The sequence below is a fragment of the Argentina silus genome (assembly GCF_951799395.1).
Source record: "Argentina silus genome assembly, chromosome: X".
In the NCBI taxonomy this organism is placed as follows: domain Eukaryota; kingdom Metazoa; phylum Chordata; class Actinopteri; order Argentiniformes; family Argentinidae; genus Argentina; species Argentina silus.
In genome coordinates this window covers 43,489,932-43,503,670 of record NC_139653.1, presented here as the reverse complement: position 1 = coordinate 43,503,670, position 13,739 = coordinate 43,489,932, and the positions used below count along the sequence as shown (strand labels likewise).

General features: G+C 41.9%; 2 protein-coding genes across 2 annotated transcripts in view; one reads left to right on the top strand and one right to left on the bottom strand.

Annotated features, from left to right (window-relative positions):
- Positions 1 to 333: 333 nt before the first annotated feature.
- On the bottom strand, positions 334 to 2,774 carry chchd2 (coiled-coil-helix-coiled-coil-helix domain containing 2). The gene is made up of 4 exons (XM_083696309.1): positions 2,597 to 2,774; positions 1,928 to 2,189; positions 1,484 to 1,688; positions 334 to 780 (listed from the first exon to the last, which is right to left on the bottom strand). Exons 1-4 carry the CDS (start codon positions 2,644 to 2,646, stop codon positions 770 to 772), a joined length of 528 nt encoding a protein of 175 aa, XP_083552435.1. The 5' UTR covers positions 2,647 to 2,774; the 3' UTR covers positions 334 to 769.
- A 2,788-nt stretch (positions 2,775 to 5,562) lies between these two features.
- LOC310823337 (BICD family-like cargo adapter 1) overlaps positions 5,563 to 13,739 on the top strand; it is a gene marked incomplete at both ends in the record, with an annotated part of 11,851 nt that continues 3,674 nt past the window's right edge. The window contains 3 exons of the mRNA XM_083696181.1: positions 5,563 to 5,805; positions 7,620 to 7,835; positions 13,591 to 13,703. Coding sequence (XP_083552307.1) covers positions 5,563 to 5,805; positions 7,620 to 7,835; positions 13,591 to 13,703 — 572 coding nt within the window. The remainder of the gene's footprint in view (positions 5,806 to 7,619; positions 7,836 to 13,590; positions 13,704 to 13,739) is intronic.

The following is a 13,739-nucleotide window of genomic DNA, read 5'->3' as shown; positions in this document are numbered from 1 at the left end:
CAGTAACATACTTGAGCAAGTCCCCGACAGTGACAACCACAAATCAGTATTCAAAATCCTCCGTCTAGACCACCGCAGGGTTTGTCTATGTTATATTTTGCATGCAAAAGTTAATTGAGTCGACAATTAATTCAGTGACATAACAGGTGGCTCATGCTGTAAAATAAACACCAGCAATTTAAACAACATATTCACAATTTAAATGTAAGGCTAGGCATATACGGTCCAAAGACCCAAATGTACCGTATGTAGCACTAGCACTAAAACATTGGCACTGATTGCAAGATAACTTGTGCCGTAACAAAGAGTGACATTTAATGAAAAAACACAAAGTGATCCAAGAGTGCTTTATTAGAACTGTATGCTTGTTACAAGCAAATCGTGATACAACCCTATTACAGAGGGGGGAATACGTCAAATCTATTTTGTGATCTGAGAGAAAACTCACTGTTAAAATACAACCGCTAGGTTTAGATTAAATCACTGGAGCTAGTTATATACATGACATTTGGGATAACTTGCCTAAACAAACCATGCTACAAACCAATTATAAACATTATATATAAGACTATTATTACAACTTCACAGCATTCACCTGAGAATAAATGATTTTATTGTCCATATATGATGATTAATGATACCCGATCAACTGTCAAAATAATGCAAGTCTATTGAGCATTTGTAAATTACATCTTTATTATTTAAACACTTGTGTATGTTGAGTTGAATCTGTGCGTTCAGCAATGTCAGGGTCTTTGTCTCACTGTCATTAGGACATTCCTGTTGGACAAACAAAAACAAAAGTTACATGAGTGTGTTATTCTTCATATTATTCTAATCAGTAGAGGCCAGTGGAGGTAGAAATCGGAGGACAGGCTCATTGTAATTCATGGAATGGAATAAGGAATGGTATACCATACCTTATTCCATTCCATGCATTACAATGAGTCCGTCCTTCAATTTTTACCTCCACTGATTCCAATCCTTTGATAAAATAGTATAACAACAATCATGGCTCATGGGCATCAGGGGAGGCCAATTTCTGCCTCCGTTGAAACACCATGGCTACAGCCTGGCAAACTCTTACCACACTTATTGTGAAAACTGGAGAATCAGGTGCAATCCGTAAAAAAAAAAAAAAATAATAATAATAAACTGCATTAGTGAACTGAGCAGCATAGCAGGGCAGAACCTGATGTCGACTTTGGTCAGTTGAAAATGAACACAATTATAAGGACCCAATTTTGGCACAGAGGACACTTAAACCTTGTACACTAGGCTGAAACCTAATCTTCTTATGCCTATTCCAAAAGTGATGCCAGGGGAGAAGAAAAGTTGGCAACACAGTCTACCTGTGAATCAATCAATAATGCAAAAATCATATTGACCCACCCAACATTCTCTTTAGCTCCTGTGGCAAAGCCCCCTCTCTGCACACAGACACATGCGCACCCCACACCCACACACAAACACAAAGCCTTACCATTAAATGACTTGCACTGCTTGAGCACCTCACTGAAGCCCTCGCAGAGTTTGAAGTCGCTTTGGGTCTGGGCACACTCAATGAACTGCTTGAGCTCGTAGGAGCATGCTTGCTGTGGGGCTGGCTCCTGTTGGTACATGGACTGAGGCTGCTGCTGGTACATCGGGGGTGGCTGCTGTTGGTAGAATTGCTGGGGCTGCTGCTCCTGAGAAACACAAAGCAATCAGAGATTGGAACTGTTACCGACTGTAAATGGAAGACATCTTACTTTTCCAAGCCTGTCTGGCACAGAATATAATGCCATGGATTTAACTCTCTCTCTATCATCGTCATCATCATCATCATCACTATCACCATCTCCCCTTATTTGGTGTTGTCAGACACAACATCTGATTAAGACCGTGCCATAAAGCCACTTCAATCCCATGACTAAGCTGTATTTACCTGATAAGTGGCATCAGGCCTGGCAGCCTCGGAGCTTCCACCGCCCCCACCAAAGCCTCCAGTCATGGCGTGGCCGATGGTGTGCCCAACAGCTGAGCCCACAGCTACCCCAGCCGCAGTGGTTGCCATCTGAGCGAACATACCAGGCTGCCTGGGTGCTGCTGCGGCTGGAGCAGCCATGGCGGACGGAGGGGCATGGGCAGGGGCTGGGGCATAAGAGGGCGGGGGTGCAGCTCTGGCCATGGGGGGTGGTGGCGCCCGGCTAGTTTGAGATTAAGACAGTATTTAATATTAAGTTCATATGAGCACAATCACTAAAACCACAGTACAACTTAACAGGAATAGGTGAGGCCATTATTGGCTTTACACTACATGTTACAATGCCATTGAATTAACCTTACTAGATAGCTACCTGTATACATTGCATCATACTCACTGTTATTTCACTTAAACCAAGGGGCAATATACGATTGAACAGGCAGGCAATACAGTATTTAACAGGCAGGACCTTTGCAATATCAATGACAACGCCATTCTTATATTATCAGCAAGATAACACTCGGCTATACGTACTAGCTAGTTGATTACCCGCGTCTGCTATGCATTGGTACAGTATTTAGCTAACAGTTACATTTTAGCTAACTAGCGAGGTATTGCACATTTTCATACCTGGCTGGAGGGGCCATCCTTGACGTCCGGCTTCTACTTCCTCTCGGCATCTTGATATGATAAAGGTAGTTTAGATGTTTCAAAAGGTAACTCTCTAAGTAAGCGACTCTATGAAGTCTCAAATTGTACTGCGTGTGATCGACCTTCGGAGGAGAAATAAGAAGGACTGTTGCTGATCCGGAAGTTGCTCGTGTGTTTCGTCATTTTAGCACGGGTATGTTCCGGTGATGATAAGCCAAGGGCCAAAGAGGAGATATTACATACCTTTTACAGTATGAGACCCATAGACTATGGAAACGTCAACTAAATATATCTTTAATAATCTCCACTAGCTCCATGTTATTTTTCAGATAAAGCATGACTATACCTCTGCCAGCTCCTGCCCTTGTTTATTGAATAATAAAGGAGAAGACATAATCTATTGTATTGATATGTTTATTTTGTGTATTATTGTTACAATGTTAATTTCGTTTATCATCAACTGACATATGTATCAAAGAAAGACTCAAGTTATGTGATCAATGTGAAATCATTTGATATAACCATGGACTTATAGGAATATGGCATTATTTCATCCACTAGATGTCATCATAGAACCTACTGTCAACTGTCAACTTAGATGGCCCTTGCAAGATTGTAGTGTTTTGTCCCTCTTGAATCTATCAAGAAAAGCTGTCAAGACATCCCCAATTCTACAAAAAAGCTTGATGAATATGGAATAATGTGAGTGTGTTTTTCCTTTTCCTTTTTCCTTTCTAATTTGTTTCTTCCCTCTGTATGGTTATTATTGAGTACATCCATGGGGTGTTGATTGAACTATATGTATCATTTAAATGTATGTTACTTCTGTGAATGGTATTGTATGTTACTTCTGTGAATGGTATTGTATGTTACTTCTGTGAATGGTATTGTATGTTATGAATGTGAATGGTATTGTATGTTATGAATGTGAATTTAATGTGTTTTGTTTCTCCTCTGTCTGTGGTTCAATAACAAGGAATCTATAAAGAAGTCAGTGTTCAGTACAGTTACTAAACTTACAACAGAGATGCCAAACAACTCATGTTGTTAATTCCTTCCAAGACAAGGTATGCAACCCCAAAGTAACATTAAGAGTTTGCCCCCTAAAGTCCACCACCAAAGCAGCCACTATATATTTAGAAATGGAGCTGAAAAGGTAGTAGATACTATGTGACAGTGAAAGGTAGGACCCAGGAGCAGAGATGAGGCAAGACAAAGGAATGATGGTGTAGGTCAAAATAGGTCACTTCACTAGAGAATATCCACAGTATAGTACAAGGGAACACTTTAGAAAATAATAAAGTCTAGGTCACAGGAACACTTCAGAAGGTAATCAAAGTCATAAACTAGAGGTCCACTACAGGGACTAGAGCACATGGCAAATAATCCAAGCTACTGAAAAGATACAACAGAAACACACCTCTCTTAAGGTGAGTCTTAATGAGCTGGAATCAAAAACACTGGTGTGTTAATTGGTCTCTTGGGTGATCTCTGCCGCCCTCCAGTGGTCAGACGGAACCATGACAAGATATGAGTCTTGTCTAAAAGCATTTAAATACACATCTGAATGAATGTAAATTACTTCCTCTGACTAAATTCAGAATCTGAATGAGTTCAAATAGCATGTAACAATGATTGTCTTTGTAATAGGATTGTTTTTCTTACCATGCAGGATTTCATTAAACTGTAAATTACCTATATATAAAGAAAATAAGATCTGATTGCAGCCTTGCCACAAAATTGGAAAAGGAGAAGGTATTGTCTGCCTCATATTAAAAATCACAAATGGCTTAAAAATATTAGTATAACCTCTTTTTGTCCTTTTGGCAAATAAAACATCTTTGAAGGGATCAAGTTGCCGCCCAGAAGCTCTTTTTGTCCAAAACAGCCAGGTGGGGTGGGGGGTGGGGGGTTGGGGGGAGCCTAGTAGTAGACTTCAAATTGCCATTTCAGGTTTAGAACCTCTTTTCTTTATATATACCTTGTGATCTGAGTTGCACTTGGAGTCAGCACAGTTAAGTGACTGACATAGCAGTCGGATATTAGATCTGATTTAAAAATTAATTAATTAATTATTTTTAAAAAATCAAGAAATCAAAACAACTTGATTTAAAATGTGATGATCAAACTTGTCCACGAAAGAGAATGTTCATGAGTACACGATTATCTCCTTCTTCTTCATTCTATTTATCATACTGTGATGATGATGGTGATGATGATGATGATGATGATGGTGATGATACAGGTATCATCACCAGGTAATAGGTAATAGCAATCGGTATATGATACGAAGCTAGTGGCCCCTGCTCTTATTTAGTGCACAGGTCACATGTGTGTCACCATGTCACACTTTCGGCACACTCCCTTTAATCACCGGCCTATAAACTGAATAGAGACAATGGAAACAATGGCTGCTGGGTGGACAAGCCTTGATGTACAGTCTCTCTGTGTGAGGGCTTTCCCCCCTGCCATATGTACATATTCCACAGTTCCCTCTGAAAACAATGAACGTGCCATGCGTCAGGATGCTGTCTTTTACTCTGGTGCCGCTGCCCCCTAAAAACGTTGTACACAATTTGGTGTTCCTGTTGATATGAGGGTGTCAAATTAGTTGAAAATGACTGGTAAGGTATAAAGAGACACTGTGGGAGGCAACTGTTGCACAGCGACGCGCAGGTTCATTGTGTAATTGTGCACAGGATGCTCTGGGAGCCGTAGTTACCTGCAAGTGGCAAAGGACCAACCTACTTTCAAACTCCTGCTCGAGAGGCCGGGTGATCTCTTCACAGGTTCATTCGCACATAGGTTGTGGAGATGAGCGCAGGGACTTGGCAACTACAGTAGTAAATGGTTATGAAATTGAATGACTGAGTTGGCAAAAATGTCACAGTTTTAGGTTGTTTTATGTAATTAATTCGACAAATATTATTAGTTATTCTAAAGCTATGGATCGTCTCGGTGAATGGCGTTTTAAATCGAACAAAATTGAATTGGAAGATGACTTCTATTTCGATTATGATTCGGAGATGTCAGATTATCAAGACCCCAATGAACTTCTAGCTGCTTTGAAACAAAAGGAGGAAGAAGTCATTTTGGCAGCCCAGCTGGGAAACGCATTGCTTTTGGAAAATCGTCAGTTAAAGGAAGAAAGCGAAAAACTTTCTGAACAGTATGCAGACAAGCTTGAGGTAAGGGCATTTGCTGTTGTATCTTCCGAGATGACTTGCGGTCGTTCCAGTGAGTCATAAGCTGCTACGTGTATCATATAGGGAAACAATAACTCACTGGCCGCATAATTTTAGAGTTTGAAGAAAATAATGGAATGGAGTCATAGTTTCCAAACTATTATGATGCTTAAAAAAATTAACAAAATTTCAGATAGGCTATCCGGGTGAGATTAGTTATGTTGACATACTGTATGAGGTTATGCATGGTAACACGTTTTAATAACTTTCACGATTAAGTCATTATAAATGCTTAGATACTTCTGAATACATGTCTATAGGCCTGTTGGAAATGCCTCTTATTTGTAAACATTATGTTGTAATGCTTAAATGTGAATGCTGGACTAAGGTACTATTGATATTATTCTTAGCATGTTTATGAATGCCTATGAACGCCATTACAACGTGTTGTCAGGATAGGTGTGATATAATATGACCGGGATCTAAGGAGACTAATAGCCTAGTTCTCTTCACTCTTCAAAGACAAGTTGCAGCCTACTGATCTTCCTAAAAACAAAGACCAATGATACCACACACAATGCTCTCTTTCTGGGCTCCCTGAGAAGCCTCTTTGTCTGTCTGTGTGTATGTTAGGCTTGACTACAAGGCACTCTCTCCCTTGTCTTTCCTCCACTCATTTAGTTGCCAATTATTGACTTCTCATTTGAACTGAATTCAGGCAATATGCACGTCCTACATTTGGGTTATTGGGGAAAACACTGTAACCCTGACATCTAGCCGGATATTACCTGTGTCTTTACTTACTTACCTGTCTGTACACACATGTTAGTCTACTGGCATAAGAACACCATCGGTGTCTGTCATGAGTTGCATGCAACGGAATGAGGAATGGTATCACACAGGTGTGTTTGATACCATTCCTTATTCCATTCCATACTTTACAATGGGCCTGTCCTCCGATTTCTACCTCCACGAGCCTGTGTACTTACTTTGGGACCTTGAGGTTGTCAGAACTCAGGAAGGGTGTTTGTCTCACAGATCTGAGAGAGGTGCACCTGTTTTGCAGCATCTGCAGCTTGTAGCCACCTGTCTTTCATGACATGCCCAATAACATGAGAGGACTCCTTTATAACTTCCTACAGGCTTCCTATTGGTCAATAGGGAATAATGGTCACAAAAATGCTGTACTAGTGTGTGAGACCATTACTCTCGTCTTCTGGAATGTGTCCCCATGTCAATGTTGATATATCCAGCCACTATGAAGTAATGTGATTACGGTTCTCACAAAGTCACTGAGCATATTATTTCCATCATCCCTCCGCTGTTCAGACATGTTTAAGCTCTACACTTAGTCCAAGGCCCTGTAGGAATTCTTATCTGCAGTTGTTGCCTCTTGCAGATTCAATAAAGGTCCAGGCATCCAGAGATGAATCCATATTAGCAGGTTCACGAGAGACACATTTACTGCTTTGTAAACTGATCTAATATGATGCTGTGCTGCCAACGAGGTGCAATAAGAAAGAGGTTGTGATATAAACCAAACTGAGATGTTCATGTACGCACTATTATGCAACCTGTTCTATTCAATAGGAAAATAAACCAAAAAACTAAAATCTAAAAACACGGAACTGTCATCGTTTACACTTTGCTGGAACTGTCAGCGTTTAAAACTCATGTTGTATTCCTTCACATAACTTTCACCTTTTTGGTCAACCTTCTATGCGTAAAACCCCCCCAAAAAAAACAAAAAACTGGTGCATACGCTTGAAAGTAAATCTGTCCTTGTATGTGTGTGTGTTTATGTGTGTGTGTCCCAGGAGCTGGAGCAGGGCAGACATGATCTGAGGGTGAGGCTGGAGGGCTGCCAGTCTCAGTGGGAGAGCCAGGTGGGTGACCTGGAGAAGGACATGAGGGAGCTGAGCGCCCAGGTGGAGCAGCTGACCCAAGCTCTGAGTGAGGCGGAGAGGGAGAAGAGCCAAGCCCAGGAGGAGCACAGCGAACACACCCAGCATCTCCGGGAGCAGCTCAGCACCGTGAGTCCACTTCACCCCTTCATTTCCCACTGTACCTCATCAATGAATGAATCAATTAATCAATTAATTAATCAATCACATTGATTTGTACAGCATTTTTTACAAAGACAATTGTCTCAAAATGCTTTACAACAAGAACAAAACAAATAATATAAACAAACAATATGAACTAACACTGAACCATAGACCCCTAACCATAGAATCAAAGCAGGCCAAGGAAAAACTCCTCAGAGGGGAGAAAAACATAGGGCACAGTATCAAGGAAAAACTCCCTGGGAGGAAGAAACCTTGAGAGGAGCCATTAGGAGCACATAGCCATTGTAAAGCCTAAAGATAATTTCACGTCTTCAACCTTTCTCGGAGGCAGTCACAACAGCCGCATGAAAGATACATACAGGTATACGACATATACATAGGCCTACATGAAACATGAGTAAGACATGCATCTATGACGACCATAAGCAAGTCCTTAGTACATTGTGCAAGGTTGATATTTATTTAGTTACTTCACCAGCTATTATACTTCAAAACAAGGCTAATGCTTTGGTGACATTAGCCAGGAAAGCAATGCTGTTCATTGTAGCAGATTTCTCTTTTGTTATTTTGGCTGTATCAAGTGACACACTAAATGAGTTCTAATTGAAGGTGTTAAGGCAGAGGTAGAGAACAAACCCTGACTGTGTAACACACGAGCCTCAGTGAAACAAACACTCCAGCCCTGCCTCTGACACTTGGGGTTTAAGCCAAACCTGATAAGATGGGCTGTTGCCTTATCTGCTCACTGAAACTAAATGTACTGTACAAACAACCTTGGTATATAGCAAGGCCGCAGACAGGCGAAACAAAGTGTACAAATATAAGCAATAAAAGGAAGATAAAACGGACTGTCCTAAGATTAAGAGAACTCACCTGAGAAGTCATAGGTGATTACCTATTCTGATTACATAAATAAGTCTTGACAGTGACAGTGTTTTGACTTGGGGAAATGTTCCAGCTGGAGACTAAGACTGAATGTAAACAATATGTAAACAAGTGGGGGAACTCAAAGAATATCTGTCATGACTTGATTTGAATTTAGATCTACGGCAGGAAGACCAAAGTGATTTTACTGTCAATTGTCATATTGATTCGATCAATTCAGGAAGGGAAATCAAATTAAAATCCAAGAACTGGTCATTTTAATTATTGACTTGGATTTTCAATTCACTTCCTGAATGGACTGAACTGAAATTAAATTGACCGCAATTGTGGCAATGTGTATTGGAATAAATCAAATCAAATTTGATTTAAAGTGTATTTCACACAGGTGTCTCAACACACTTTACAAAGACATATGACAACTTCATAAAAATATAAACAATATAAAAACATAATATATACAAACATAAGACTGAGGTATCACTAGAATATGTCTGTAGATATTTCCTGAGCCATGAGAACACACCATGGGTTATGTGATGGGAAAAACACTGCTGTTCTTAAGCGCACTCACTCTGCTCTCATGTCTATGCTTCAAAGTGAGTCATGCTCAGTATTTTAGGAAGTACTGGTAATAATCAATAACTTCTCTTGGGTGTGATATCATTAGGGATATGTAAGCATCAGGGGAGGCTTGAGTATTCACTATAAATACTGTGTAAAACAACAACAACAACAACACTGGAAACCTTTGGAAAGTAACTTATATATTTTATAGCCTCTTATCTGTTTCATATGTGTGCGTGTGCGTGTGCGTGTGCGTGTGTGTGTGTGTGTGTGTGTGTGTGTGTGTGTGTGTGTGTGTGTGTGTGTGTGTGAGTGAGTGAGTGAGTGAGTGAGTGAGTGAGTGTGTGTGTGTGTGTGTGTGTGTGTGTGTGTGTGTGTGTGTGTGTGTGTGTGAGTGTGTGTGTGTAATTGCGTAATGTTGTGACGATCATGACGTAAATGTACAGTAGGTCACTGAATCGCATGATTGACCACCTTTGTAGTTTGGCGTCTGGAATTGTAAAACCGTGGGTTGAATAGCTAACTCCAGTGCTCAGACAAGTGTGTCACTGTCAGAGGAAAACATAGTACAAACTCCTGAAGTACAGTAGTCCCCAGATAGAGGAACTGTAATCGCCACTCCACCCCTGTGGTCAGAAGATGTGAGGGAGGTCTCCCTCAAAGTCTCCCCCCTGTATTCAAAAGGGCAGTGCAGGAAAAGGGTCTATTTAGAAGAGCTATCTCCAGTCTCTATCAAAGCTCTTAAGGAGGAGGAAGTTGAGAAGTGGGTTTATTTGGCTGGCTGGCTTCCACCATGGGTGACTCTGTACTCTCTGTAGTTGTTAAAGTCCAACAGCTAGAGACGGCTACAGTGGATGTGGTGCAGAAGAAAGGTTTGAAGAAGGGTTCTCTCAGCCCCATTGCTGACGTCTCCTTACCGGACGTGGTGAATGGTAGTACTCCTCTCTCCAGGTGTGCACTGCCTGGCACGGTGAGTGTATGTGTGTGTGTGTGTGTGTGTGTGTGTGTGTGTGTGTGTGTGTGTGTGTGTGTGTGTGTGTGTGTGTGTGTCTGTGTCTGTGTGTGTGTGTGTGTCTGTGTGTGTGTGTGTGTGTGGGAGGGGTGCTTGTGTGGGGAAAGGGTCTGGTATGAGTGTGTCTGGATAAGGGGTTGTCTTGTGTAAAATATCTGGCATGGGATTGTGTATCTTTGTTGACGTCCAATGTGTCTGAATCTAGATAGGGATAATGGACAATCTGGATGTAGGTAGTACTGTATAACTATATGATCAGTGTACTTAAAGAGCGACTGTTTATATGTGGAAAGGGTATGTATCAGGGGAGGCCGGTGATGGTAGAAATCAGAGGACGGGCTCATTGTAACTCTAACTGAGAGAGCCTAGCCAGAGCATGACAGGAATCTGGGGGAGGGTATCAGGGTATACCTGGCATGGAAGTTGCGTGAGACCTCAAATGTATCACTTTTACCACCAGGTATTAAACTAACATCCACTAAACAAAGCTGGTTGCACTGTCAGGAAAACAGATATGTGTTTCAGCTAATAAAGATCTCTTCAGGGACCTCCACAATGTGTACTGTGGCAGTCCATCCTGCAACTGTAAGGAAGTGGGACTGGGAAAACAATGTTGATCTCTGGCAGCCAGTTATAGGGTTTTGTACAGACTATGTTATTCAAACAGTGGTTCATTTAGAACGGAAATGGATATTTTGACATCTGTGATTAGCTGGCAGTGTCAATGTTTTTTTTGTTTTTGTTTTTGTATCAAATGAATCTCAGACACTCAGGTGATATCAAAGTCACTCTGATATCAGTGTCTCTATGAGACAACTCAAATGGATCATTTGAACCATTCAAACCAAGTGTTATAGTAATTGATCCTGCTCTCAAGCCTTGTTCATTACTCTTAATGTACCTTACAACATACCACACTATAATCAGTGTTCTGTATTCACTGTGAAATATTGAGTGACACTCAGTCTAGCATTAACAGGTGTTGTTGGTTTAAATGCACTATTCGCTTATTAATTTGTCACTTGGCTTGCTTTCCAAAGATTGCATACTGCTTTCTGATGTGCCCACAGTACCAAAGTAAACATTTGTTCATTAAAGTAACGGAATACAGGTGACACTCACATTTCAAAGAAATTAGATATCTCACCATGTGATGTGGACATGGTGCTGTTGGATGAGTGCAGAGTAATTCTAAAAGGGAGTAGTAAACTTGATAAATGTTTGATAAGATGGAAATTAGACTCTTTCTCAGAAGCTACTTGCTCAGAAATTACTTTACTGACTTACAGGAAAAGGCTTCCCAGGAAATCTTTCCGTCCAGACTCTTGGCATGTCTGAAGCAAGGAAGTCTAGGAGGTTAATTTGTCAATTGTTAACCATTGCGCCTGTGTTCTTCAACAACAACATTTTTTATTGGAAATGTTCAAAGAAGGTAAGTCTATCAGACAACTCCCAGATCAAGCCTTGTTCTGGGAAAAGTGACCTGAACAGGCAGAAGTGAGCCCCCAAACATTCCTAATACAATATTGTTACTTGATTAATGACTGTGTTACAACACAGGTATAGGGGCAATTTAATATTTTCAAGTTTAAACAAATTTCAACTCTAGATTAAGGTGCAACGCTTTCAGTAATTCCAAGGAAACCGTAGAGAGCAGGATGTGCTCTAACTCCGTGACAGTGACACCTGTCATATCGCTTACTTTGCAGTTCCTTTTATGTAAAATAAGATTGGAGGCCCTTGTCTGACCTTCCACCCCGAGAGTGTCACGCTGCTCAGAGAGGGAAGCGATGGGGAGATCTATCACATGGACAGAAAAGACAGATAAATCTTCCTCTCTTTCCTTTGAGGTTTTTCTTCACATGTTTGTTCTTTTCCCTATCCCCAGGGAGCCCTGTGCTTTGTCACACCCTTTGAGGGGTCCCTAAGGGGGTCTGCCTTTTGCGGGGGGGAGTCAGCTGCTGAGGCAGGCTTGGGGCCAGTTAGGGGGCGGTGGGTTTGGTTTTGCGTCCCAACAAATGGAGCGTCCCGACACTGACTCTGTGGATTCCCAGTGGGCTGCTCACTCTATTTTAGACAGGATTCATGCTGTTGAGTTGTGGGCGGGGCCTGGGGAGTTGACTGACACAAGCGTGGCATCTCTGCCACGCCCCCAACAGCGTGTGTAAAAATGCCTTGTTTGCTTCTGTCCATCAGTGCTCATTACCCCCCCCCCCCCCCCCCCCCCAGACCAACAAACACCCCAACCAAACACTAAGTGATGACATTAAGGACGAGAAACAGAGGTACACACTCACACACATACACACACACACACACACACACACACACACACACACACACAGACACACCCATACACACACACACACACACACACACACACACACACACACACACACACACACACACACACACACATGCACACACATGATACCCCCTCTCCTCTCACCCTCCCAATACCCCATTTTCCCCCCCACCGCTCTCTGCCTAATGTGGCATGCTGATGTCACTGCCAAGACCAAGATGCCCCGCTCCATCTGCTGTGGCCCTCTCATTCAGTATTGTGTGTGTGTGATGGGAGCTGACAGGGGCCCGCCAAACTGCTGAGTCAGGTGGACCAGGGTCGGGGGACTGGAGGTCCTGGGGGGGCCAGGAGGCCAGAGAACTGGCATAGTGCCCTCAGATTCCTGTCTCGCTTTTGTGTTTCAAAATGTTTGGTTTTGGTTTTGAACACGCTCACATATAAGTTGACTATTGGAATGAGTCAATGGTGCGTTATGTAGTTCACAAAAATATTTCTCTACATTTTAGACAAAACTCTCTGTGGGCAGTACAGTATGTCAGTACAGTATGTCAATAATTGCTTAATGTCCCATCTTACAGTTAATGGAACAGCGGTCCCACAGAGAAACATTGCTTGTTATTTTGTTATGAAAACATAAGAACATATGCTGGAGGCAAAAGCAATTCTTCTGACTGTATTATGTGATCTTAGTTATTTCCATTTGCTGCATGACTCACAGCATTAGAAACCAATATCGGAGGGACCTTTAATTCTAAGATAACTGCTATATTACTCTGCCTTGCATCTCTCCCCTTACCTATTTCAGACGTTTAACTCTGAGATATCTAATAACTTGCAGCTTAGGTTACACTGACATTTTAAAGTCTCAGGTATTTCATCTCATGTCTCTTAAGCCTTGTGCCTCTATCTCCAGTCTCTCCTGTCTCTCATATGTCTGTGGTGTGTGTCTCCAGGCCATGGAGGTGGAGAGGGCTATGACCAGCGAGCTGCAGGCCCTGAAACAGGAGCTCAGAGAGAGAGGCCACAACAGGCCGCGGGACGAGGAGCTGCTCAGTGCCATGAGAGAGCAGGGTTAACATACACACAGACACGCATGCACATT

Coding starts and splice junctions, on each gene's coding strand:
- chchd2 (XM_083696309.1), bottom strand. CDS start 2,646: ATGCCGAGAGGAAGTAGAAGCCGGACGTCAAGGATGGCCCCTCCAGCC. Junction 2,190..2,596: donor AGGATGGCCCCTCCAGCCAG/GTATGAAAATGT, acceptor ATCTCAAACTAG/CCGGGCGCCACCACCCCCCA. Junction 1,689..1,927: donor GGCCTGATGCCACTTATCAG/GTAAATACAGCT, acceptor TGTGTTTCTCAG/GAGCAGCAGCCCCAGCAATT.